We start from the raw sequence: 25089 nt of genomic DNA on the forward strand, positions 1-25089 counted from the left end.
AGCCCAAATCCTCTTAGCTGAGTTTTCTCTCTCTTCTCTTATCATTTCTCACTCAGCCTACACATCTGCTCACTGCCTTCAGGCAGTTTCTGCTCTCTCCAGTCACTAACAACTTAGATTTATTCAGTACTTTTCATGCAGAAAAAAAAAGCCCAAAGTGGAGCTGAATGAAGCTGGTGAAATATCTCCCATCGCCTAAGTCTCTTAAAATTTTGCCATTGCTTTCGAGGCTTTGAAAATACAGAAATACTGTATCATGTGAAGCGACATTCTCCAAAGTGTAGGGTGCAAAAAGTTACCTCCAGGTGTATGAAACAAGTGCAAGCCCAGTGTAACTGAGCCCTCTTATAATTGGGCAATGTGAAGCTTTATGCTGAAGTAAAGGCTTACACCTCCTTCCTGGGCAGCCTGCAATTTCTCCGCATAACTTCTTGCTGTCCTGCAGAGTACGAAGGGCCAGGGAAGCAGCTGGGATTGGGAGAGTACAACTACCAGTGTCTCTGGATTGTGGTTTGCTGACAGCTTTGGCCTGCTCCAGCTCACTCCTCCTTCTGCCAAGGACAGCTTTCGTTTGAAAGTGCCTTTGCTGTTTTCAAAAGGCACAAATAGCCAAGGCGCTGCAGGTTGGGAATCCCTGCTCTGGATCCACTGCATCCTCCATTTCTTCCAGATGACAGATTTATAATTTGCCAGTTCATTCAAGTCTAATTTGGGGATGGCTTGGCATAGGAAAAGACCACTTGTTATAACATGGAATATACTGCCAAAATACATAAAATTGAAAGTAATTGCACACAGCACTGTACTCCAACCATGTAGAGTTAAAGTTGAGCACCTAAATTTGGAAGTGCTGGAGCTAAACTTGTTCCACTACTCTCTTTACCGTGTAGTCATTCACTTCGCTTCCATTTCTTCTTTTCAAAACTTGGCTTTGCATTCTTAGCAGTATTTATAATCATTTCCTTAGTTAACGTCTTTTTTTAATCATACTCATGAAATCATCTCCCAGAGAGTGAACATACTGTTTGGTCTTCCAGCTCGAGGATCTCAAAGGCAAACATTGTAGGTTTTGTGTTTGGCCAATCCCCTGCAGCATTTTCCATTTGTGGATGTAGATGCCACCGTAAAAACACAATGCCATAAAGATGTTAAAAATTGTGACACAACATGTAGAGAAATTTGCATTAACTGTAATGAAGGACCATGGCACAAAATTTCATAAATGAGGCTTTAGAGCTCTATAACCATCTCACAGAATGAGGATCTTCATCTTATTATTTTATAGAGACACAATGTATGAGGCTTAGTAGGTAGTAGCAATTATGCCAGTAGAAAGTTCATTGCCATACTAATGACTCCACCAGCAGTGACAACTAATGAGTAAAGGAGCACTCCATGCCCAGGTTTTCCAAGGGAAGTTAACGTTCAATGCTGTGATGCATGTTCCTGAGTTGGCTAGCACATGTATTCTGGTTATGAGACATTACTTAAGATGATTCTGAGAAAGAGACAGAAATATCATATTTACTTTCCTCTTTGATGGAAATTGTTCCCGTATTCCCCATGTAACAGAATCCTTTGCTTGATTTGTTCTTCCCAGAAGAGCGAACACATCTCATCCACCAGACCAACAGCTTACCACACATATCTCCCTCTCATAACTGTGAAGGTTAAAAAAGCTTGCATTTTGAACATGTATATGGTTTTTTTTCATTATCTGACAGGGAGGTGTTACTAACCTTGTACTTTTCTTCATGAAAAAAAGTGCTCAAAGGAATGGTAATGATTGAACTGCTTTCTAAATTCTCCAAATTTGGAAATACAGAGATAAAGAAACAACATAAAAATCCATAGGGCCACATTTTCAAACCAGAGACATTGAGCAACCTGGCATACGTCTGGGCGGGGAAGAACACACTATACCAGCACATATGTACTGTAAAATAAAGAGTAATTATTATGTATACATTGACAATTTTCGTTGTGTAATTACCTGATCAACAGGAGGAGGTGAAAGTTTTTGCCTATGAAAAAGGCACACACCCATTTTGTGAGCACCTCTTTTGCAAGAAACACTCTTCTTTGCAAGTGAAAAAAGAATGAGGATAGATCACAACATTAATGTGTGGCTTTTCTTTCTGCTTTGGTTTTATTTTTAAGGGCAAGTTTTAAATGACAGAGCTATATTTTTAATAGCGGATTTGTGTGGAAAGAACCTGGTTAGTCAAGGTACTGATGACAGAACTTGTTCATTGTCTTTTTTTTTTTTTTTAAACTTGTCTCTACTTTGAAGACCATAAGGACCATGTTCTTCTCCCTTGAAGCTACCAGAAAAAAAAGCATTGAGTTCAATTGGACCAGGCTGGTCCTATTATCAGGTTTCTTTGAAGGAGTAAGTAACTGTTTGTGGTTGGCAATATGACCTATAATCAGCCAGTCTCTCTTTGTAGGATACGTCAGAGTAAATGGAATGTTTTAAGAAAAAAGGCAGTTCAGTGCCTATTATAAGTTATTCCTCCTTCTCTGAAAGGCTATATTTTTCAGCCAGTCTTGTACCCAGCACAGTGTGGAATACAGACAAGAATCCAGAATGGATTCCTCATCCAGAGGGGGCAGGATGAGCCTGGGTCCTACCGCAGGATACCCTTTTCTGCAGAAAGTGCTATGTGAGGTGTTGCAAAATGCAGAAAGGACGTGTTCACAGACTTGCTCCAGTCTTTTTGCTGTAGGTCTCTATAACAGCACGCGCTCAAAAGGGGATCCTATATTGACCAAGAAATTACTTGACCATCTCCAATCAGAGGAACTGGGATTTCTGCATAGCAGAAGCCCCATGCAATGTAAACGAGCAGAAAAGGAGTGCACAAGGAATCATGTTGGGATTTATAAACTCTGTCATCTGTACACTGTAATTGCATTTAATCACCTTCTATATTAAAAATAGTGTTTTTAAAGTGGAAATGTATTGCATAAAAGAAAATCTCAAGAACAAAGAAATTTTCATTCATTTTAAAATTATACAGAGCAATTTCACAGCTTCTTTTATGTATCTTAAAGAATTAAATTTTGTTTAAGCCAGATTTTGGATTTTGTAATGTTAAGAAAGATAAACTTATCCCAGAATTCTGCTTTAAAATGAAAGGCTTACATTTACCCCAATTAGCAGGAACATTGCAAACTGTCGCACACCCAGGCTGCAATTAACTTTCCCCATGCATTTCCTGGCCCATGCCATTGGCATCATTTCCAAGCAGAAGCCCAGCTAATAAAAGTCAGGGGGTTTGTCAGAGCTGAGACAACAATATTCCTAATTACCTACAACAAATTTAGAAATACCTGTCAGCTGATTTTTCCTATGATGTCCTCCAGAGTCATTGCTGGAAAACAGCCTGTCGAACTCCTATGATGTCCTGAAGGCAGGCTCAGGCATGGCCATAAAGGCTCTCTTTTGTGGCTGATCAAAATTGGAGCTGTGTGTTTCACAGTATTCAACCCCGCACTTATGTTGCAAGTAAATCACACCCACTGGGAAGACTTTTTTCTTTTTGGCAGAACATAACCCTCATTATGATTTTGTATTCGATATGAGTTTTGAAATATCAAATTGACCGCTATTGCTAGGATCATAGACATCCCGAGATAAACACTGTGTGGTTTTAGGTCTCAGGTGCACTGAGTGAGCATCGTAACTTTCTCCTTATAAGCATAAAAGTGTCCAAAAGTTTTAGGTTGAATGTTCCCAGGGTAAAACCAGCCCTGCCTTGCATACCAGTCCAGGACATGAGGAATGTCCTTGCATACCAGTCCAGCATTCAGAATAGATATTTCTTGTTGCAAGGGCAGTTCATGCATTTATTTTTCATTTTCAAGGTGGTTTGTGACATTTAGCAGAAAGATAAACCTAGGGATTATGCTATAGCACCTACATAGACACCAACAGATGGGAAATATAGGCAGATATGATCTATCACTTTTTCATCTCTTCTTCAACCCTGCCATCTTCTACATGCGACCAGGGCGCTGACTGATTCAACAGAAGAGCAGTTCCGCCAGGGTGAGGGGCCTTGTCTCCTGGGTGGGCAGTGAAGCATAAACCACAGGATCCTGAATTATGATGTTCAGACTGGTGCGGGTCTCTAAGCTGGCTTCTCATCCTGTTTTTCCTTCCAAATTTTCCACCACATCAGGACATCTGCCCCAAAACCTGCCCAGCCATTGGTACAGTCTCTTTGTATAACTAGTAAGAAGCTGACCATTTGCTTCATCAGCAGCCTCTGCAAGCAGCCAGAAAAAGGAGGCAGGGAGAGACAAGACAAAGATCTGGATTAAAGTGGGACCTGGTCTGAGGTCTGGAAAATACAGAATAATTACAGTTTTGGTTGTCTGTGCCCTTCCAGACTCAGTACAAAATTGTTGCTAAAAAATAATAATAAACAACTTACCTGACAGTTACATTCAGTCTCCCTTTAAACTGCACAACGAGGTCAAAGAGCAATGCCAGAGAAATCTCAGAGAGATACCAACAGAAATCTCTATTCAATTCTGTGGAGGATTAAGGCAGAGTTAAGTAAATTATCAGCATTCAACAAATCATACCACGTAATAATTAAAAGACCACAAGTAAAAAACTGGGAGAGTCACTTAGGCTGCTCCAGGAGCCATCACATTAGTTGCTTATGATAGTGAAATATCTAAGATCTTTCCATAATTTCTATCTTATTGCTACTATATAGGTTTTTTTAAGCATTACTGTGTACGTAGCATGTATAGCATATAATAAGTTAGGCCTGAGGAGCCTTCAGGAGCTTCATAGCTAAAAAGGCTGACTGATAATGTGTGATCTGGGAAGATCCTGCTAGAAACGTATGGTATTTTTTTCTTTCTCAAAGCAAAGTGAGCCCCAAATCTATTCTCCTAAGGGCCTGAACAGTGAACATTGCAAAGCCATCTGACATGGAATACAAAAAGGTGCTGTGCTAAAAAGGAGGGATATCACAAGCGGCTGGAGTTGATCCCACTTAGAGGCTCTTTTCCTTTTCAAATTAACTCATTTACCTAAGCCAGTGACAGGCATAAATTTGTAACTGGAGTGGAAATCAAACCATTGTTACAGGGAACATAAAAACACCAATGCAATTTAAACAACATTAACTGAGTACACAGAAAGGAAGAGGGGTGTTTGACCTGCTCTGATGCATTTCGCTGAGCCACAGGAGCAGCAGGTTTGTCCATCCAGGAGCCTTAAATAAGAATGAGTAGCATCTCGTCCCTCTGTGCAGAGCTAGGCTGGAGACCTGTGGCACTTCTTGCAATTTTTCACACTGAATATTCAGCTCGTTATCTTAAGGTCAGTCACTTCTAATCACCACGGATGAAGTAGCTACACGGCCATCATCAGCCTACGTCCCCTGGAGGAGAGCGTTATGCCCAGCTCCCTCCCGACTCCCAGCTGAGAGCAGGATTATAGCTGCCGTCTGGCTACCCTTGGACTTGGGCTCCGCTCGCCAGCATCCCCCCAGCGAGCTGCTTCCTCGGCCTCCTGTCCAGGCTTAGCCAGACACCGCCTTACTCTCGACTCTCCGGACTTGGGGACAGTAGTAAATCTCAATCTCACCGAAGGTCAGACTGCAAATAAATTGGTATTGTAAAGAACAACGCTAGAGAAAAGGAAGCTGAGGAGACCTTATTGCTCTGTACAACCACCTGAAAGGAGGTTGTAGAGAAGTGGGGGTTGGTCTCTTCTCCCAGATAACAGGTGATAGGACAAGAGCAAATGGCCTCAAGTTGCTCCAGGGGAGGTTTAGACTGCATATTAGACTATATATTAGGAAAAATTTTTACCTTGAAAGGGTTATCAAGCATTGGCACAGGCTGCCCAGGGAAGTGGTTGAGGCACCATCCCTGGAGATATTTAAAAGACGGGGAGACGTAGTGCTTAGAGATATGGTTTAGGGATGGGTTTTGTCAGTGTTAGGTTGATGGTTGGGCTCAATGATCTGAAAGGTCCCTTCCAACCCAGGCAATTCTATGATTCTATGAATTAAATTACAAGGTAGGAGGTCTTAAAAGCCTTTTATTATTATGTTAGAAACCTGCCCCCACCCCTAGATTTTTGCAGCTGCTCTTTGATTTCCTTCAGGCACTGCACATGCAAGACATCATCCTCTCTCCCTGCTGGCAGGCCTTCCCTGGTGGGAGGCAGGGACCGAAATGCAGGCAGACATGCAGAGCAAGCTGGAGTCCATGTAGAAGGGCTGGCACATGGGGTCATGTTCCCTGTCAACCTCACTTGAGATACAACGCCACCATCCCAGCTGGGAGTGCTGGGATGCTGTGCTGGGACCAGGGTGATGTGCAGGCAAAGGAATCCTTCCAGCAGACTTCACCAGCCCCATATGAAAATATAAATGCTATTGACAAACTCCAGGGCTACAAAACTGGCAGAAATCTTCACTGCTACCCTATACCCTTTCTACCTTACGCACTTGAGGGCTGGCAGGACATCTCCTTTGAGCTAACAGATACAGCAGCACCGATGTGTTGCCAAACTGCAGGCTAAGGGTTTCACAGCACTGGCCTTGCTGGTCTTCAGGGGATTGCCCATGTTTGCAACGACCTTCACACATTGTTATCAAAACAAGGCTGATGTAAGCAGTGATGACTTCAGATCATGAAAAGACAGCTTGTAACTCAGTTATTTAGAAAAGTCGGCAATCTTAGTTGAGCAGGTATGTGGTCATCTGCAGATGGGTGTGTGTCCGTGTGAAATTAGTGCTTATTTTCAGCCCTGCTTCTTTTAACATGACACGTTGTGGTATCCACATGCCTCTGAACCGAGTAGGATAGAGAGTGCCCATGCCTTTCCACTCCTTGTCGTATTTCATACTCTCAGATTTTAAAATGCACCTGAGGTTGTGGGCAGGTCTCCCTGACCTTCCTTTCTTTGGGCACTTCCCCATGAGAATGTGGCAGGAATAGCTGGCCGCCTGAGGGAGAGATATGAGAAAGAGAAGCCTCTGGCCAGATGCAAATCTAACCTAGCCCAGCTCCCAGCAGAAGAAAGTGACGACATCCATACAGACGGCTGGGACAGAGTGGGGTTTGCCCTTCTCTCAGTGCTCCTTCAGCACTGCTACTCTGACACGAGTTGTCCATGTGCTCTCAGCATCATCTGGGAACCACAGGACCAAGCAGGGCAAAAGAGGAGCAATTTCATCTCAGATGGGACACGGCAATGTGGTGCCAATACACTGCAGAATCACTTCCATAAACCTTTATTTGTCCCATCTCCAAGGATGGGCTAAGTTTTCACAGGGATGGTGCTTTCTCAGGTGGAAAATTTGGTCTACATGGCATGACGGCACGCTCCTTAGCGGAGATCAGGTTGAGTGGGTTCTTCTGGATCAGTAAGAGGAAAAGGATTTTTAGGCTCTCTCTATTATTGTTTTTTAACATCCTGGACATCCTGGAGCTAAACAGCTCTGTCCGGCCTTCTGCTGCAAAAGCAAGCCCAGATACCTTCTTGCCTCCCTCTTCTTCCTTGTAGATGCATTTATAATGACTTGTATTTGTGCAGAGATTTACTTTTTATCTGAAAGTTGACACACTTACCAAGTCTAGGGCTGGAGTCTTTTGACATCTTTCTCCACGCTTAACATCACTAAAATATTCAGAATCAGACAATGAGGTCTAACCAAGCACAGTAAAAGGGAGATTCATCAAATCCATGTGCAAGAATCTGGGATATGGTACACATTATTTTGCTCTTTAGCCATATTGTGCCAAAATTTATTTACTGGGCAGTTTGGTGTTTCTTACTTATTTAGGAAAGGTTCTGTGCCTCAGTGGACAAAATGCTATAGTAAACAAACAAAAGGAATGCAAGCATGTGTCATCTAAAATAAAATTTCAGTATAAATTCATAAAGCCTTTCAATTTTATGAGGTTTCCACTGATCAAGAACATACTCTTTCTATTTGCTGGCCCTAGAGGTGAAGGTTTTACCTGCGGGTGTCCTGTACGGCAAGTCACCAGTGTGCTAACTGCAAGCAGAAAGGCTTTTACTCTACAAAGACAGAAGCACTGCAGAGCTTCACTTACTTAAAATGAGGCAACGTGCAGTCAAGGGCCAAGGAGGTCATTACCGGGGAATAACTACAAGCACATTAGGAAATAACTAAAAAAAAAAATTCAATATTCAAATTGAGGTAGCAAGGCTAGCTTTGTGAAGTGTAACTGCCTCCCTGCTTATGAAAGACCAGACCAGGCAGCATCGCTTTGCCCAGCAATTTCTTACCCCATGAGGGCCTCCCCTCTGCCCACTGCAGTCAGCGGAGGGTGAAAGCAAACCTGTGCTGGCACTAAACTAAGAGGGTTTGATTGCAATAGCAACACTCTCTATTTCATTTTCTTCAGTTGAAACCACTGGGGTCTGTTCACTGTCGCTCTTTGCTGCATACGTGAATGGCATAATCTGAAATCCTCAGTCCCCAAATCCTTTTTCAAAATAAATTTCTCCAGGACATTTATAAATCTTTTTTTTTTTTTATTTCTAGCTATTTGATAAGTGTAGACTTCTATATGCCTCTGCTAGTCCCTTTAGTGACTGGGTAATCATATTACACAGAGGGATAGCAACTTCTCTTGATTTGAGAGAGCCGTGAGAAGCCAATAAGCACCTTGGCCCAAGCCTCCGCCCAAACCAAAGATAGTGTCATTAGCTGAAATGCAAAGACTGTTGGTGAAGAGGCTCCACTGGAAATTGCTATACAAAAGGTGGTGTCTTCCTCAAATACTCAGAAGGTTTGGAAAATCCAACCAGGAAATAAGAAGGACCAGACAAGAAGGACACAGAACTGCTGCAAGCAAGTGTCCTGCAGCACAGCTAAGAAAAGGGATTTGAGGTGTGTGTAGAATCATAGAATCATGGAATTGCCTAGGATGGACGGGACCTTTCAGATTACTGAGTCCAACCATCAACCTAACACTGACAAAAACCCATCACTAAACTATAGGCAGGAATAGCACTTGAAGCCGAGAGCAAAGGAATTGCTTCCTGCTGATGGATTCTTGCTGCCTTTAGGAAATAGGGCTGCATGCACATTTTGTAAGTGAACAGGATTATACCAAAGCAGCAAGTGACTCCCTCAGCAGTTTCCTTTCTCATAACTCAGCCCGCTCTGGAGCCCTGGGTTTCTAATCAATTGCGTCAAAAACGGGGCACCCGTCCTTCATTTCTTGCTCTGTCCTCCCTGCAATGCTCCTCTGTTTCTATTTAATTTATTATCACAGTCCTGCAAATTAATTTGGAGAGATGCATCTCTGTTCTTGTGAAAAATAGGCTTCAGGACTGAGGACACAAATGAGAAACATATCAGGAAGACACTGAGACTTTCCTGATTTTGTTTTTCTAAAATGAAATAGATGATTTATGGTATTATATTATTATAAATGACCATCTACAATAATTTTCTCACATAAAAAGAACTGAATGTGTCTCCTACTAGGCTAAAAAATATGTTTCCTTAGAGATTTTCTGAGCTTCCAAGAACAAAGCCATTTCAAAATTTATAGAATAATCCAAGTATTACCTGGCACCCCCTATGTGAAGTTAAATATAAAGTAGTTTTCCTTTCAGTTGTATTAAATAAAAGATGTGTGACCAAATACGGTGTTCCATGGGAAAGCTACAGAAAACCAGCTGTGTGTGTGCCCTTGAATAAAAATCTAGTTTTGCCTATAGACAGCTACAAGGAAAATTCCTGGACCTGCTCTGACTTCAGTCCGCTGAGCATGGCCTCTTGGGATGCAGAAAGGAGACGATGCTCCACCAGCACTGTGACTCACTTATCTCTTGAGGAAATCCATCTGAAAGCAAATATTACGTGGGGATTTGTGAGAGAAAGCTCCTCACCCACTCCTGCCCCCACCAACCCATGTACCTGCCACAAGGGAAGAGGTTCATGCTTGTCTCACATGCGAGGAGAAATTCTAGCCCAGGACTTTGTGGACACTGTCACACTGTCTAGGAAAGGCAGAAGTTTTTTAACATTCTTTTTAACATTAATACTGTTTCCCACAGCATTCTCCTGGAGAAACTGGCTGCTTATAACTTGGACAGGTGTACTCTTCACTGGGTAAAAAACTGGCTGGAAGGCCAGGTCCAAAGAGTTTTGGTGAATGGAGTTAAATCCATTTGGTTGCCCATCACAAGTGGTGTTCCCCAGGGCTGGTTGTGTTTAATATCTTTATCAATGATCTGGACGAGAGGATTGAGTGCACCCTCAGTAAGTTTGCAGGTAACACCAAGTTGGGTGGAAGTGTTGACCTGCTTGAAGGTAGGATGGCTTTACAGAGGAATCTGGACAGGCTGGATCGATGGGCTGGGGCCAGCTGTATGAGGTTCAACAAGGCCAAGTGCCGCGTCCTGCACTTGGGTCACAACAACCCCATGCAGCGCTACAGGCTTGAGGAAGAGTGGCTGGAGAACTGCCCGGCGGAAAAGGACATGGGGGTATCGGTCAACTGATGGCTGAATATAAGCCAGCAGTGTGCCAAGGTGGCCAAGAAGGCCAACAGCATCCTGGCCTGTATCAGGAATAGTGTGGCCAGCAGGACTAGGGAAGTGATCCTCCCCATGTACTTGGCACTGGTGAGGCCTCATCTTGAGTACTGTGTCCAGTTTTGGGCTCCTCACTACAGGAAGGACATTGAGGTAATAGAGCATGTTCAGAGAAGGGCAATGAAGCTGGTGGGGAGTCTAGAGCACAAGTCTTATGAGGAGCATCTGAGGGAACTGGGGTTGTTCAGCCTGAAGAAAAGGAGGCTGAGGGGAGACCTTATCACTCTTTACAACTACCTGAAAGGAGGTTGGAGCAAGGCTGGTGTTCATCTCTTCTCCCATGTAACAAGTGATAGGACAAGAGGAAATGGCCTCAAGTTGCACCAGGGGAGGTTTAGACTGGATATTAGGAAAAATTTCTTCCCTGAAAGGGTTATCAAGCGTTGAAACAGGCTGCCCAGGGAAGTGGTGAGTCACCATCCCTGGAGGTACTTAAAAGACGTGCAGACGTGGCACTTAGGGACATGGTTTAGTGGTGGACTTGACAGTGCTAGGTTAACAGTTGGACTCGATGCTCTTAAAGGTCTTTTCCAATCTAAATGATTTTATGATTCTATAATTCATGTTAACTAGATACAGCCTCAGATGGTGATTCCCAGTCCACCCAGAGCTTTTCAACATCCCCTCTCCCCAGATGGATATTTCTGCTTCTGCATTGCCAACCATCAGCAAACCATACAGCCTTGCTATTGGCAATGTGGCTGGCACTATTTGATCAGCAACAAAATTATAACATTGAAAGGTTTGTCATGACTGGAAATGAGTCAGTTGGGAAATAACATTTTCAGGTGGACGCAGAAATCAGCTAAGTGTTTGCAGGTCTGGGGAAACGATGACTCCTCTAACTGTGGTGAGTGCCACATGCCAAGCAGAGACATGGAGCCAGACTGAACGGCTCTTCTGCGACTGTTTAAGTGAAAGTGCATAAGTAGTTGTCACTAAATTCCCCTTCCTGATACAGGGTGCAGACACATTTGCACCCTTGACACCCAGAGGACATGGTCCACAACCTCCCCACAAGTGGCTCACTGTGGCTTGTGTTCCTAGGGCAAGCAAACATCCACACAGGGCACCATTGTAGCCCAAAGGATTAAATACTATTTTGGGTGGTTATTTCAGACCAAGATATTGAAAATAATGTGATGGCCATGTTGCACCAAGGCAATTTGTATACAACATGAAACTGAGGCTATGCATCGTATGCCTTGGGATGTAGCATGCATGTGAGCATACATGGATGGCTGTTTGTTGTTTGAACGTGTAGATGTACCAAAGGAGGACATTCTCTGAGTACAGAAAGGCACCAGATAGCAGGCATGGGCTTTTCTAAAGAAATCAGACAATATCGCCACATTGAGCTGCTGGAAGGAAAGACTGGCCTTCTCCAAGCAGCAATCTTTTCAGAGGTCCCCAGCATCACAGCGCATCTCTGTGCAGTGGCCTGTGATCTGGCCCATAACTCGAGTATGTCTGAATCAATGTGACTGCGAAAACTTGAGCAGGAGAGGTTTTTTTCCTTTTTCGTGTGAAGGAGAACAAAGGTGCCGAATTTTGTTGAGAAACTGTATTGACATTTCTAAAAGGTATTTCATATCCCTTGGACATTTATGAAGGCACATAGTAATACTCATTTGTATTCAAATGGATTGAAGTGGATATATGTGAGGTGAAAGCATGTGACTGAAAGTTTCTGCTTGAAGGAGACTTCACAGACGGAGCCTTGACTTTACCAATTCACTCCCCCCTCCTTCTCTTCACCCTAAGCAGCCCAAGTGTGCCACTCTGCAAGGCATATTGTAAATTCTGGCTTTGATTCATTGATAGTCTCAGCAGCTCAAGGCAGCTGCAAACCCAGTTTACCTGCCCAGTTAAAGTGGTTTTATGGTTGCTGTATACCTCTGAAGATTTGCGAGCCAGCAATGTGTACCACTAAATCAACCTTTGTCAGTTTTACCAGGCTTTTTGAGAGAATAACAAGGAGGATACTATTGCTTTACTTCCTAACCTTTGGTGTTTTCAAGAGCCTTCTGTCATTCTGAAGTTGTGCCCAAATGCTTGAGATCTAATGCAGGATTTATTACTCCTCTTTATTGTTCGGATTCTGTTTTGTGGTTTATTAAAGTCCATTGAGTTTGAAACAGTCACCTGTGTATAAATCAAGCTATACAAATAAACCACCTTCTACCAGAGGAACATAGTATCTAGGGTTTGTCCACAAGGGAAAATGTTCTGATATAAGTGTGAATGTCAACTGGAAACACAGTGGCTGATGTACCTCCAGTGTTTGAATGGATGCTCCCATTCTGTGCTGAGCGCTTCCTCATGTCTCAGCTTAGTTTGACTTGGAAGCAGATTAAGATAAAAAAGCACTCAGGGGATATCAAGACTTTTTCCAGACTGAGCCTGAGCTAGTGGGAGCCAGGGATGTGGAACGGGGAGGGTGTGGAAGAGCTCTTCTGTTACAGCCCCGGCCAGGTTGTTTCCTCCAGATCCACTGTTTGCACATGGTCCATTTCCCAAATACCTTCTCGTCCTTACTGGTACCTCTGCATGTGAAGCTGATTTTCTTGGGAAGCGGATTTTCTTCTCTTGATGTTTGAATACACAGGCACAGCCTGTGTCTTCTCTAAACACCCACAGCCACCAAAAGCAGGGAGCTGGAAAGCAAGGAAAATAAAATCAGTGTATTTGGTTTGCGTGGAAAGGTTTTGGTAGCAGGGTGGCTACAGGGGTGGCTTCATAAGAAGCTGCCAGAAACTTCCCCTATGTCCAATAGAGCCAATGCCAACTGGCTTCAAGATGAACTTACAACTGGCCAAGGCCGAGCCCATCAGCGACAGTGGTTGCACTTCTGGGATAACATATTTAAGAAGGGGGGGAAAAAACCATACAAGGGCAACTGCAGCCAGAGAGAGGATTGAGAATATGTGAGAGTAACAACTCACCAAGGTCAGTGAGCAAGGAGGGGAAGGAGGTGCTCCAGGCACCCAAGCAGATTCCCCTGCAGCCCATGGTGAAGATCATGGTGAGGCAGGATGTCCCCCTGCAAATAATGGAGGTTAACAGTGGAGCAGATATCCACCTGCAGCCCATCGAGGTTAACGGTGGAGCAGATATCCACCTGCAGCCCTGCTGTAGCAGGTGGATGCCTGAAGGAGGCTGTGACCCTGTGGGAAGCCCACACTGGAGCAGGTTTGCTGGCAGGACTTGTGACCCTGTGGGGGACCTATGTTGGAGCAGTCTGTTCCTGAAGGACTGCACCCAGTGGAAGGGGCCTATGCTGGAGCAGTTTTTGAACTGCAGCCCATGGGAAGGACTCACATTAAAGAAGGTTGTGGAGGACTGTCTCCTGTGGGAGGGACCCCAGGCTGGAGCAGAGGAAGAGTGTGAGGAGTCCTCCCCCTGAGGAGGAAGGAGCAGCAGAGACAACGTGTGATGAACTGACCACAACCCCCATTCCCCGTCCCCCTGTGCCGCTCACGGGGAGGAGGTAGAGAAACTGGGAGTGAAGTTAAGCCTGGGAAGAAGGGAGGGGTGGGGGGAAGAAGTTTTTAAAATTTGGTTTTATTTTCTCATTATCCTAATCTGATTTAATTGGTAATAAATTAAATTAATTTCTCCGAGTTGAGTCTGTCTTGCCTGCCACAGTAATTGCTGAGCGATCTCCCTGTCCTTATCTTGACCCACGAGCTTTTCGTTGTATTTTTTCTCCCCTGTGCAGCTGAGGAGGGGGAGAGACAGAGTGACTTTGGTGGGCACCTGGTGTCCAGCCAGGGTCAACCCACCACAATCAGCAAGAAATTAGACATCTCAATCATCAAGGAGAAATAGATCGGTCAGCTTTGATCTTTAAAGAATGAATTGGGTTGGCTGGATGAGGGGAGAGCCGTAGATGTCATCTACCTTGACCTTAGCAAGGCTTTTGACACTGTCTCCCATAACATCCTCATTAGGAAGCTGAGGAAGTATGGGCTAAATGAGGTGACAGTGAGGTGGATCGAGAGCTGGCTGAGTGACAGAACTCAGAGGGTTGTGATCAGTGGCACAGAGTCCAGTTGGAGGCCTGTAACGAGTGGTGTCCCTCAGGGGTCAATACTTGGACCAATTTTGTTCAATATATTCATTAATGACTTAGATGAGGGGACAGAGTGTATCCTCAGCAAGTTTGCTGATGATACCAAGCTGGGAGGGGTGGCCAACGCTCCAGAGGGCCGTGCTGCCATCCAGCGTGACCTGGACAGGCTGGAGAGCTGGGCAGAGAAGAACCAAATGAGGTTCAACAAAAGCAAGTGTAGGGTCCTGCACCTGGGAAGGAAGAATGCTAAGCACCAGTATAGGTCAGGGGCGGACACGCTGGGAAGCAGCTCTGAGGAGAAGGACCTGGGGGTCCTAGTAGACAGCAAATTATCCATGAGCCAGCAGTGTGCCCTTGTCGCCAAGAAGGCCAATGGCATCCTGGGCTGCATAGGGAAGACTGTGGCCAGTAGGTCGAGGGAGGTCATTCTCCCCCTCTACTCTGCACTGGTGAGGCCACAACTGGAGTACTGTGTCCAGTTCTGGGCTCCCCAGTTCAAGAGGGACAGGGAACTACTGGAGCGAGTCCAGCGAAGGGCAACCAAGATGATTATGGGACTGGAGCATCTCCCTTATGAGGAAAGGCTGAGAGAGCTGGGACTCTTTAGCCTGGAGAAGAGAAGGTTGAGGGGGGACCTGATTAATGTTTACAAGTATCTAAAGGGTGGGTTTAAGGAGGATGGAGCCAGGCTCTTTTCAATGGTTCCCAGCGACAGGACAAGGGGCAATGGGCACAAGCTAGAACATAGGAAGTTCCGTTCAAATACACGGAAAAACTTCTTTACGGTGAGGGTGGCAGAGCACTGGAACAGGCTGCCCAGGGAGGTTGTGGAGTCCCCTTCTCTGGAGATTTTCAAGACCCGCCTGGATGCAGCCCTGAGGGATGTGCTTTAGGCAATCCTGCTCTAGCAGGGGAGTTGGACTAGATGATCTCTAGAGGTCCCTTCCGGCTCTGAAGATTCCGTGATTCCGTGAATTCAGTCAGCTGCGATAACGCTAACACAGCTTAGGCCAGGGCTTTTTGTTATGTGTCTACAGGACAAGCTTGATCTTGACCAAATCCGAGTGACCTGTGGGTGACATTCTTGGCCATGTGTGATGCTTCCTAAAAATCCCATCAAAATAGCAGATGTGGGTTGCACATGGAAGCTCCTTTACTTACAGTTTAAGCATGACTGCCTTTGAATTTAGTCCCTGTGCCCTTGCTGGGATTTGCTATCCTCATGCTACAGAAGCTACCTGTTGAAGAGGGACAAACTCTGTTCCTTTGGGGAGGGGAGCAACAAGTTTAGTCCCTGCAGAGATATGAAAAGAGGGAACTGTCCTGGAAGTTAACTTATTCCATGCAGGAATACCACAATATCATTTGTGGGATCCCCTGTGTCAGCTGAACTGGGGCGTACACAAAATCAGGTTACAGCTGCCCATATTCTCTACTACCAAACCGTGGTACTTCTGGTATTTTCAAATTGTATACAGGCCAGTTACCCCCGGCTGTAGGGGAAAGATGCATTAAACGGTCGTTCAGAAAAACTTACACGACCAGCAGTGCCTGCTACAGCTCTGCTGTGAACAGCACTTAGATAAAAGAGTGACAAGGAAATGTGGAAACTCCAGCTATGAAGCTCACTTCCATTTTTTAAAGGCAGAAATCTGGATCTAGCTGCCAGTCTACAGAAGCTGCTAACAACAAAACAAAGCAGGTGGGGAATTTGCTGCCCTTGTATTTCGGCTGAGGAGTTGCAACTGACTTTGGCCTTTTACTTGAAAAAGCTTGCAATTACGCTAAAATTTTCCTCTTTCTAGTGCTGCTGCCTCTCCTCCCATGCCTCCTGATGCAGCTGAGCCATAAGGTCTGTCGTAATGAAAGGCATCTTTTTACTCTGTCAACAGCATTGTTTATTTTATCTCTGCAGCTCACACTAGGTCTTTGAATTAAACGAAAAAACAGCCCTGCTGTTATCGGTACAGGGCAGAACCGGACGGGAAACGTGGTATTGCTCTGACTAGTGCTGTGTCTTCCTGCAGCTGAAGTGTAATGCTGGGAGGTACTGGGTGCCCTCAGTATCATCCAAACTCATCCAAAAAAAAAAAAAAAAAAAAAGAAAAGGAACTTCAAAGCATTCCCCATTTGCCTGGAGGTGTTTGGCACCCCAGATTGCTCAGCTGTGGCTAGGCAATGTGGCTCCTGCAGGCATCCTCATCCTCCGCGCTGTCAGTCAGACTGACTCAGACCTTTTTAGGCAGCAGCTTTCCTGGAGTCACTGGAGGTTCCCATCAGCTGGACCCAGGAGCCGCCACACACTGCATGAGTTCGCACTTCACCCACTGGCTTCTCATAGCCCAAGTTCAAGCATTTAGGGTTCATGCGCCAGAAACAGAAAGGACAATACCACAGGCTCTCCACCAGCTTCTGCCTTGGGCAGATAAGAACACCACTTTTGTAAATTGGCCTGAGGCATTGCCATGACTCAGTTCAAAGCTGTGCAGATAAAATGAGCTACAATGTTAGAAAAATAAAGAGCTTCGTAAAAGCTCCAGAAGCATGAAAAGAATGGAACATTTGAAGAGAATAATAGTCTAATTTTATTATTATTGTTATCATTACTGTTTTGTACTGTGCCTGAACTCCAGAGTCTCCCTCTAGGACCAGAGCTGTTATACTGGCCACTGGCAATGTGTGAAATGAAGAGACAGCTGGTGCTTTCAGAGGGCTCCCAGTCTAAGTGCCAGAGTGGGAAGAAGGAAAAGGAAAGGAAGTAGAGGGAGGTACCATTGAAATGCTGATGTTGAGAAGATGAGTTTCAAGACTCATCTGTGAAGCACTAAGGAGATTCTTGGGCACACAGGGGACAAGGTAGTGCACAGCATCATCCTCACATCATAAGACATTCTTCTGTAATTAATCTTTTCTTCCTCAGAAGCCAAATACAGCATCTGGGATTTCTGTTCAAAGATGCAAAGGGGACTGAAGCTCCCAGATTATGTTAACTTTCCACAGGAGTCAGACTCCCATCTGCTTTTATCCAAACAGGGCTGCATTGTCGCTCCCTGCTTCACAACACCACTTTTGCTGTCTTCACAGCACATCATCCCTTTCGCTGGCTGCACATTGCCTCTCTTGGAGAGACAGCGTGCATTTAGGGGGAGGGGACAAATACTGAAAAAAACCCAAACAACCAAAGAAACAGCAGCTGTTTGATTTTCCCCAGACACTAGCAGCGTTTGCAGAAGTCCCTGAGGAAATGGCTGAGTGGGCTTGAATCAGATAGAGCAGTCCAAGGAGAAAGGACTTCATCACCTGGCCTCACCATTCATGACAGGGCAAGGATGCAGCACATGCTCCAGGGGAAGATAAAAATTGCACGTCTGACATTGCCTTCAAGGCTGTGTATTGAGAGGGCACCTGTAGCAGTTGGCAATACCGTGAAAGGGACCTTTACAGTCCCTCAGGGTGAACCACATCTCAGTCTGCCTCATACCGGTGTCTCTCAGTGCTTAATTTGTCCCCATCATTCCTCTGGTCGTTGCCATGGAAAGTTTTTTTAGCATTTAGACTGTGTCAACCGTATGGAGATTGCAGAAAGAAAAGAAAAAGACCCAATGAAAGATTACTCTCAGATCTACGATAAAAAATTATCTTTCCTCCTCAAATCAGTATTTCACAGCCTAGTTAGAAACCAGTACCCAGGTTTCTAAGTTAGATTAAAAGTTAAACTTTTAATCCTCTTATAAAAACTAGCCCGAGACCAATCTTAAGCCACCGCAGAAAAGAAAGACATGGTATCATCCTTATCATAATTAATAAAAGCCTTTGCCAAGGTGTCAGGAACCAAGGGGCAGGTCTGGACATCTTTACAGGGGGTCCAAGATCCAAGAATGTAAGGAGTCATGTTTTTGTGTCATGGGTGTCATGGGACAGTTGGGTGGAAGCAAATGTGTTCTACCTGTGGCTGAGTTTTCTTTGAAGGAGAGAGGGAATTCAGATTAGAGCAACTGCAAAATGCCGTGTAACACCAGTGCTGCTCTTCCCCTGCCCTTCTTTGCTGGGATCCTGTAAAGGTGGTGGCAGCACAAATGCCTGGCAGACCACAGCTCAGGTCCTGAAATTTAACATCTGCAAGACCAATGTTTCACACAGCACCTTTTCTTAGTGTAGCCCCAGTAAAATATCACAAAAACAGGACTATCATCATGCTGCTGCTGAAACATGAGATGCAATATTTTTCCTTCCTCTGTGTAAATTCAGTTTGCTTTGGGATGTCTATCAATTGTGGCTCTATCTGTTAGTGTTCATTTGTGTCCTAGAATGGTTTGGGTTGGAAGGGACCTTAAAAATCATCCAGTTCCAACGGCCCTGCCATGGGCAGGGACACCTCCCACTAGACCAGGCTGCTCAAAGCCCCGTCCAGCCTGGCCTTGAACACTTCCAGGGAAGTGGCATCCATTTATTCTTTGAGAAATGATCTCTGTAAAGCTAAGAGCGTTTTGTTTATTTTTTCTTGGAGATTGGAAATGGTGGGGTTTATTACTGTGTTTAACCTGTTTTTTCTCTAATCCACCTTCAGGTATCTCCATGCCTATACCTGTCTTTGGACTACAAGATGACTCCAAAGTGTTTAAGAAAGACAGCTGCTTACTTGTGGATGACAATTTTGTCCTAGTAGGCTCTTTTGTGGCATTCTTCATCCCTCTAACCATCATGGTGGTCACCTACTTTTTAACTATCAAGTCGCTGCAGAAGGAAGCTATGCTATGCGTGAATGACATTGGCCCAAAAACCAAATTTGCTTCATTTAGCTTCCTCCCTCAGAGTTCCCTGTCCTCAGAGAAACTCTTTCAGCGCTCTTTGAACAGAGAGGTGGGGACTTCTGGGAGGAGAACCATGCAATCCATCAGCAACGAACAGAAGGCTTCCAAGGTTCTTGGCATTGTCTTCTTTCTGTTTGTTGTGATGTGGTGCCCGTTTTTCATCACCAATGTGATGGCTGTAATTTGCAAGGAGTCATGCAATCAAGAAGTCATTGGAGGACTACTTAACGTATTCGTTTGGATTGGCTACCTTTCTTCGGCTGTCAACCCACTCGTATATACGTTGTTCAACAAAACCTACCGCTCAGCTTTCTCTCGTTACATTCAGTGTCGCTACAAGGAGGAGAAGAAACCTTTCCAGCTGATTTTAGTGAACACTATCCCAGCACTTGCATATAACTCCAGCCAGCTCCAGCTAGCACAAATGAAGAGTTTGAAAAAAGAGGCAAAAATGATGGCTAAGGATTATTCGATGGTCACGATAGGAATACATCATTTGGATGGTAACTCTAAGGGAAGTATCAGCCCAGCGAACGAAAAGGTTAGCGGTGTGTGACAGTTGGCAGCTGCCATGACAACCACCGTGTGCACACTGAAAATTTCACCTGGCGGCGAGAAGCTCTGGTAGCTTAGGAAAATCAGCCCTGTTCAAGAGACCCTCCAATAACATCACATACTCCTCATATTATCCTGTAGAGGAAAAGCAGGGTGGAAATGATATCAAATGTGCAATTTTTTTTCATACAGTACTTTGGCTGTTTTAAGCACAGGCTTTATTAAACTTATTTTTTTAATCTTCTAAAGGATATATTTCTTAAAGAAAAAAAAATGCAATTTCTGGTATTATAACATGGGCTGTGAAGAAACCTACACATTTCTTTTCTCTTTGCAAATGAAAGCTAAGCTGTCCTTTGATGTCCTCGCAGAATAGGCTCCAGCTAGTTTGTCTTGCAACAATGGAATTTTATCATTAACTGAATGAGCACTTTATGGAATTTTAAATAAAATGATGCTTAATTTGCTAATATATATTTAAAATAAATTTTGAAGTATTAAAGAAAAATCTATTTAAACCTGTATAGATGAATTATACGGACATTTTGGTAACAGTGTTTTTATGGCTATTTTTTTCTTCTGAGTGACCGTTCTGAAATGTTACTGGGCTTTTCTGCCATTTGTTCTATAGTTCAAATTAGCAGTCTTCAAAGGTAAATTATACTTGAATGATCCTTTGTTTCTACCACCGCTCATAATCTTTATTTCATGTCTTGTACTTTATTTCCATTCAAAAAGTTTCATCTGTTCAGCTTAAAACTTGAAAGTAATTTTTTCAAAAGTAATTATTGGGCTTGATTCCCTGCTCCTTCCCACTGGTGTTGGCAGAAATGCGAAGAGAGAAGAGAGGAAAATCAGGCACAACATTGCTAAATAATTTCAGGAACGATTCCACATCCATGCCAAAACTGTGGAAATTTTGCATGAGTAAAGCCTGCAGTAAAAGGTTGCAGCGGATCCTCTCTCACCATTTCTCTTGGGTTAAAAAGGCCATTATGAAGATGTCCTTCTGGTTTTGTTTTAGGGCTGGTAGAGCCAGAATTATTAGAAAACTATTACTTGTTCATAATTGTTTTCCCTGGTTTCACCGTTTTGCTGTTATGATAGATTGCTCAGGAACGGTAGGTAGCTTGCACTATTGGGACTCAGCCTTAATGAAATATGTATGGGCAAACGGGGCCCACTTGAAAAATAACAGGACTTATAAGCAGCACTGTATTTCACCTGCATAGCTCCAAGGGCAGAATACATTACATAAGGAACATCAAATATATTGCTTGACAGAAACGCCTCGTCATGAAACTATTTCCTTTCGGGCACCACAGACAATTTCACTGAAGCCAGTGGGTGTCTGCTGGAGAGCAGAAATACAAATGTTGCATCCACCTGCAAAACCTAAATCCAAGCATTTGACTCGTTCCATGAATTTTGCAGCCATAATCATCAGAAGCAGGATGCATTCCAGTTTCAGATCCTGTCCGCTCTGAAATAAACACTGCCTACCCAGAAGCCAAACTCCAATGCCTTCATCAGTCCTTCTCTTGAAGTTGTTCGATTTTCACAGCACAATTAAATTTTGGCTAAGGCAAAGAAAGAAGGAGAGAGACAGAGAGAACCTGAATCTGATTCAAGCCTACCAGCTGAGGATTTTTGGAAGGGGAAGACTTTTAGCTTAAAATACAGATCTATGGTAGAAGAAGACTTAAAACTTGGCTGAGTATTTGGCTGACTTCCAAGAAACTGCTTTTATTGTTCTCTTGGCAGCCTGATAACTAAATCTGGCAGTTTTATGAGCCGTTTCCTCCAACATGGGGTAGGTCAGAGCCACCGTGCACAGGTCACATAGGAGCTCTGCGTCCACATGGTGACATTGACTCACCACAGCCCTCAGCCTCCACGCTTGGCTCAAAGTGTCATGCTGTCATCCATCGGCTTGTGACCATTAATGGTTTTCTCCCCAGAACTGGGAATTTAGGGTCACCTGATAGATCAAGCGGTATAAATGCTGTACTGACCGAGGTGGTTGATATGGTCTCTCTGGCTCTGGGTACACCTGATCCCCACAACCAAACTGAACAGCTTCAGCAGAAGGAAAAATGAACTCGTTACTCCTGTCTCCTTATGCACACCCTGCTCCCACACTGCACTGTGTGAGGAGTGCCATACAGAAGGGATTTCAGGGGGAACCTGCTAAATGCAGCTGAGCATGAGGACCACCATAATAGTAGGTGGGAGCAGTGACTTCCCACTGTTTCCTGACGTGTTTGATATAGACCCTGAATCAGGGGGTTTGAGCTAAGGACAACAGCCAACTTGTATCACACAGGCCAGCCAGGCAAGGGATGGAGCACTGATGGAGCACAAGTGGTCCAGGGCATCCCATGAAACAGGATATTCAGGTACCTCCCTGTCTTCAGATGTCTCCCCTTCATGACTGGAGTGGTTTTCAGGATTCACCCTTGGGAACAGGCACCCCAGGGAAGAAATAGGCAGTAATAAAAGCAAAAGTCTTTCATAAGTAGAGGCCTGAGGCTCAGGATCTGCCACCAAACCAGATTGCCTTCATATGATGAATACTGACACGGGATCGAAGATCTCTAACCCTGTGTGTAAGGGGAAAGGGAACACAGGTGCTTCCACAAGTGGAGGGAATTGACATGTTTTGTGTAATTTGTGCCCATCTTGATGCAAGCGTCTCTAGCCTTGCAAGAGAAAGAAGCAGACGGGGTGGACAGCTCGGGTCCTATTGCCCATGTGTGCCAGGGAGCAGAGCATACCGTACAACATATACATGTACGACGTATTCTCCAAAGCTCAATTCCTTCCAAAACTCCTGAGTTTCTGGTCTCCTTCACTAGCTCCCACTTGACAAACTGGTACTGAGCATTTAACGTTCACTGCTTGTGCTCTCTGCTTACTGTCTGCTTTTCGCCCACGTGGCAGAGCAAATCAGCCCCCCCCCCCACCTCATTTCTCTTTCATTTCACCTTCTGTTCCTCTCTCACAATGTCAAATTGCTCAGGTTGCAAATACTGACGGGGAATGTTTCACTACAAACAGAAAGGGTTTCAATTACTTGCTTGATGTTTCATTAGAAGATGACTGAACAATGATTTTTTTTTCTCCAGCTTATTAAAATAAAACCTATGTTTTGGACCTAAGAGACTTGACAGCGTCTCTTTAATTGACAGCTGGAGGTAACGTAGCACTTATTTTTTGCTTAGAACCAGGGATATCTGATGCCTGACATTTTAATTCTGTGAGCACTCAGATAGGTGGTTTTTTGAGCGATCAGCAGCTTTTGCCTAAGAAGCCTCTCAAAGCCAAGAATGCACAGCAGATAAAGACCAATATCTCCAGCTTTTTATGGACACCCTTGACAGTTTAGCAGGGCCTGATTCTGCCACCTTGCACCAAAACATTAGTAGATTTTTGTGTGGTTTGCCTTAGTGAGGATGACAGAGTCAGCGCCTGAATTTGTTCTACCCACCATGCCAGATCTGCAGGAGGTCGTTTGTCAGTAGATAGCAATTAAAAGAGTCATTATACTGCTGTCAGATGACAAAGTTCAGCCATTTTAAACCAGAATTTATAGCATTGGGCCTATGCTTGGGACGAACACTACAGTTCAGTATGACTAGCTTCCATCTCGCAAAAAAATGTGTTTTCATCTCGCAAAAAAATGTGAGTGTTTTCATTATGCATCAGGCTGGAATGGAAACTTTTGTAATTTTCCAGGCAAAAAAAAAAAAAAAGAGAAGACATTCACAGAGACTAGCTCAGAAGTTAGGGCCTTCCCCTGCCTTACAGGAAAAGCATGCTGAGTCAGTCTGTCATATCCGCATCCAAAAAACCCACTTTGTCTGAAAAAATGTTTCAATCAACAATTTTTCAAGCAGACCAATGTTTTATTACTGTTAAGACTGCATCTGAGAAATGTCCAAAGACATGAAGCTCACCATGTATCTCCTAAGCTGGTGTGCATACTTTATACACTTCAGGGTAAAAAAAATCCTATGTATCTATCCCATCCAGCCAACCATGCACTGTACTCCTGTAATTATTGCCAAATGCTGAGATGCATTCTATTTTGAATACCTATATGTTTGCTTATGTAAGTACATAGAGAAAAAAGTTTGCTGTATTTTGTAAATGTTAATGTAAAATGGTGTTCCAACGCTTTATTGTTTTGTCAGATCCCACTGCTAGTAAAGCAGATTAAAATATTTAAATGCCATCCGTTGTTTTATAAACCGGAGGTTCGTCTTAAGTACCTGTTTTCGTTTGGTTTAATTTCTCCCACACGTACCCACAGTACCACGTCTGCTGAAGGCTAAAGTAATTTTAAATATCTTGCTGGCCAAAGAGAAAGAGCGTATTGCAGAATTCAACTATCACAGTAAACTGGTCCAAAATGAGCCGTTGCAATCATTCTCTTTTTCTAAGGACAGACATTCTTCTACTGAAAAGGTAAACTCTTTGGATAAGTACATATAGCTTAAAACATTTCAGTCTCAGGAACAACATACTTGCAATAGTAATAAGCCAATTACATTAATTTCACTAAGAAGTCGCACTATAAGATTAAAATTAATAAGCAGCATAAATAAATAGCATTGCACAGTTGCACTGACATAAATAACTCTCGAGTCACAGAACCACAGTGCCATCTATGGGCAGTGTTTCCTTTCACAAAGAGTGTTCGAATAAGAAACCAAAATGGATTTTGTTACCTTTTTGCTTTCTCCCTCTTAAAATGAAAATAAATTTATTCCTCCAACTGATCTTACAGCATACATGCTCTTGTTTACAATTGCAATGCATATTATAGCACGGCTGTTAATAAGAAGTCCCCTCAAAACTTTGCTCTAATCTTAAGATTTCATCAGGCTTTATAATGTGTAGAGAAAAGCGTACAAAGGAATATTTTTCAGAAGTTATCAAACGAAGGGAAATGGTTTGTTTTAGCTACAAACCTGTGAGGCACCATAGGGTGAAATGTGCCAGGTAAGACCCCTGAATTGAAA

The 25089-nt window shown here is 43.8% G+C and overlaps 1 protein-coding gene across 3 annotated transcripts in view; it reads left to right on the top strand.

The window, feature by feature from the left end:
• HTR2A (5-hydroxytryptamine receptor 2A) overlaps positions 1 to 24346 on the top strand; it is a 36496-nt gene extending 12150 nt beyond the window's left edge. For all 3 annotated transcript variants that reach the window (XM_054187886.1, XM_054187885.1, XM_054187884.1), the window contains one exon: positions 19264 to 24346. In XM_054187886.1, coding sequence (XP_054043861.1) covers positions 19264 to 20063 — 800 coding nt within the window. In that variant the 3' untranslated portion in view covers positions 20064 to 24346. The remainder of the gene's footprint in view (positions 1 to 19263) is intronic.
• The last annotated feature ends 743 nt before the right edge of the window (positions 24347 to 25089 follow it).

This window comes from Rissa tridactyla, chromosome 1 (genome assembly GCF_028500815.1).
Source record: "Rissa tridactyla isolate bRisTri1 chromosome 1, bRisTri1.patW.cur.20221130, whole genome shotgun sequence".
NCBI lineage: Eukaryota > Metazoa > Chordata > Aves > Charadriiformes > Laridae > Rissa > Rissa tridactyla.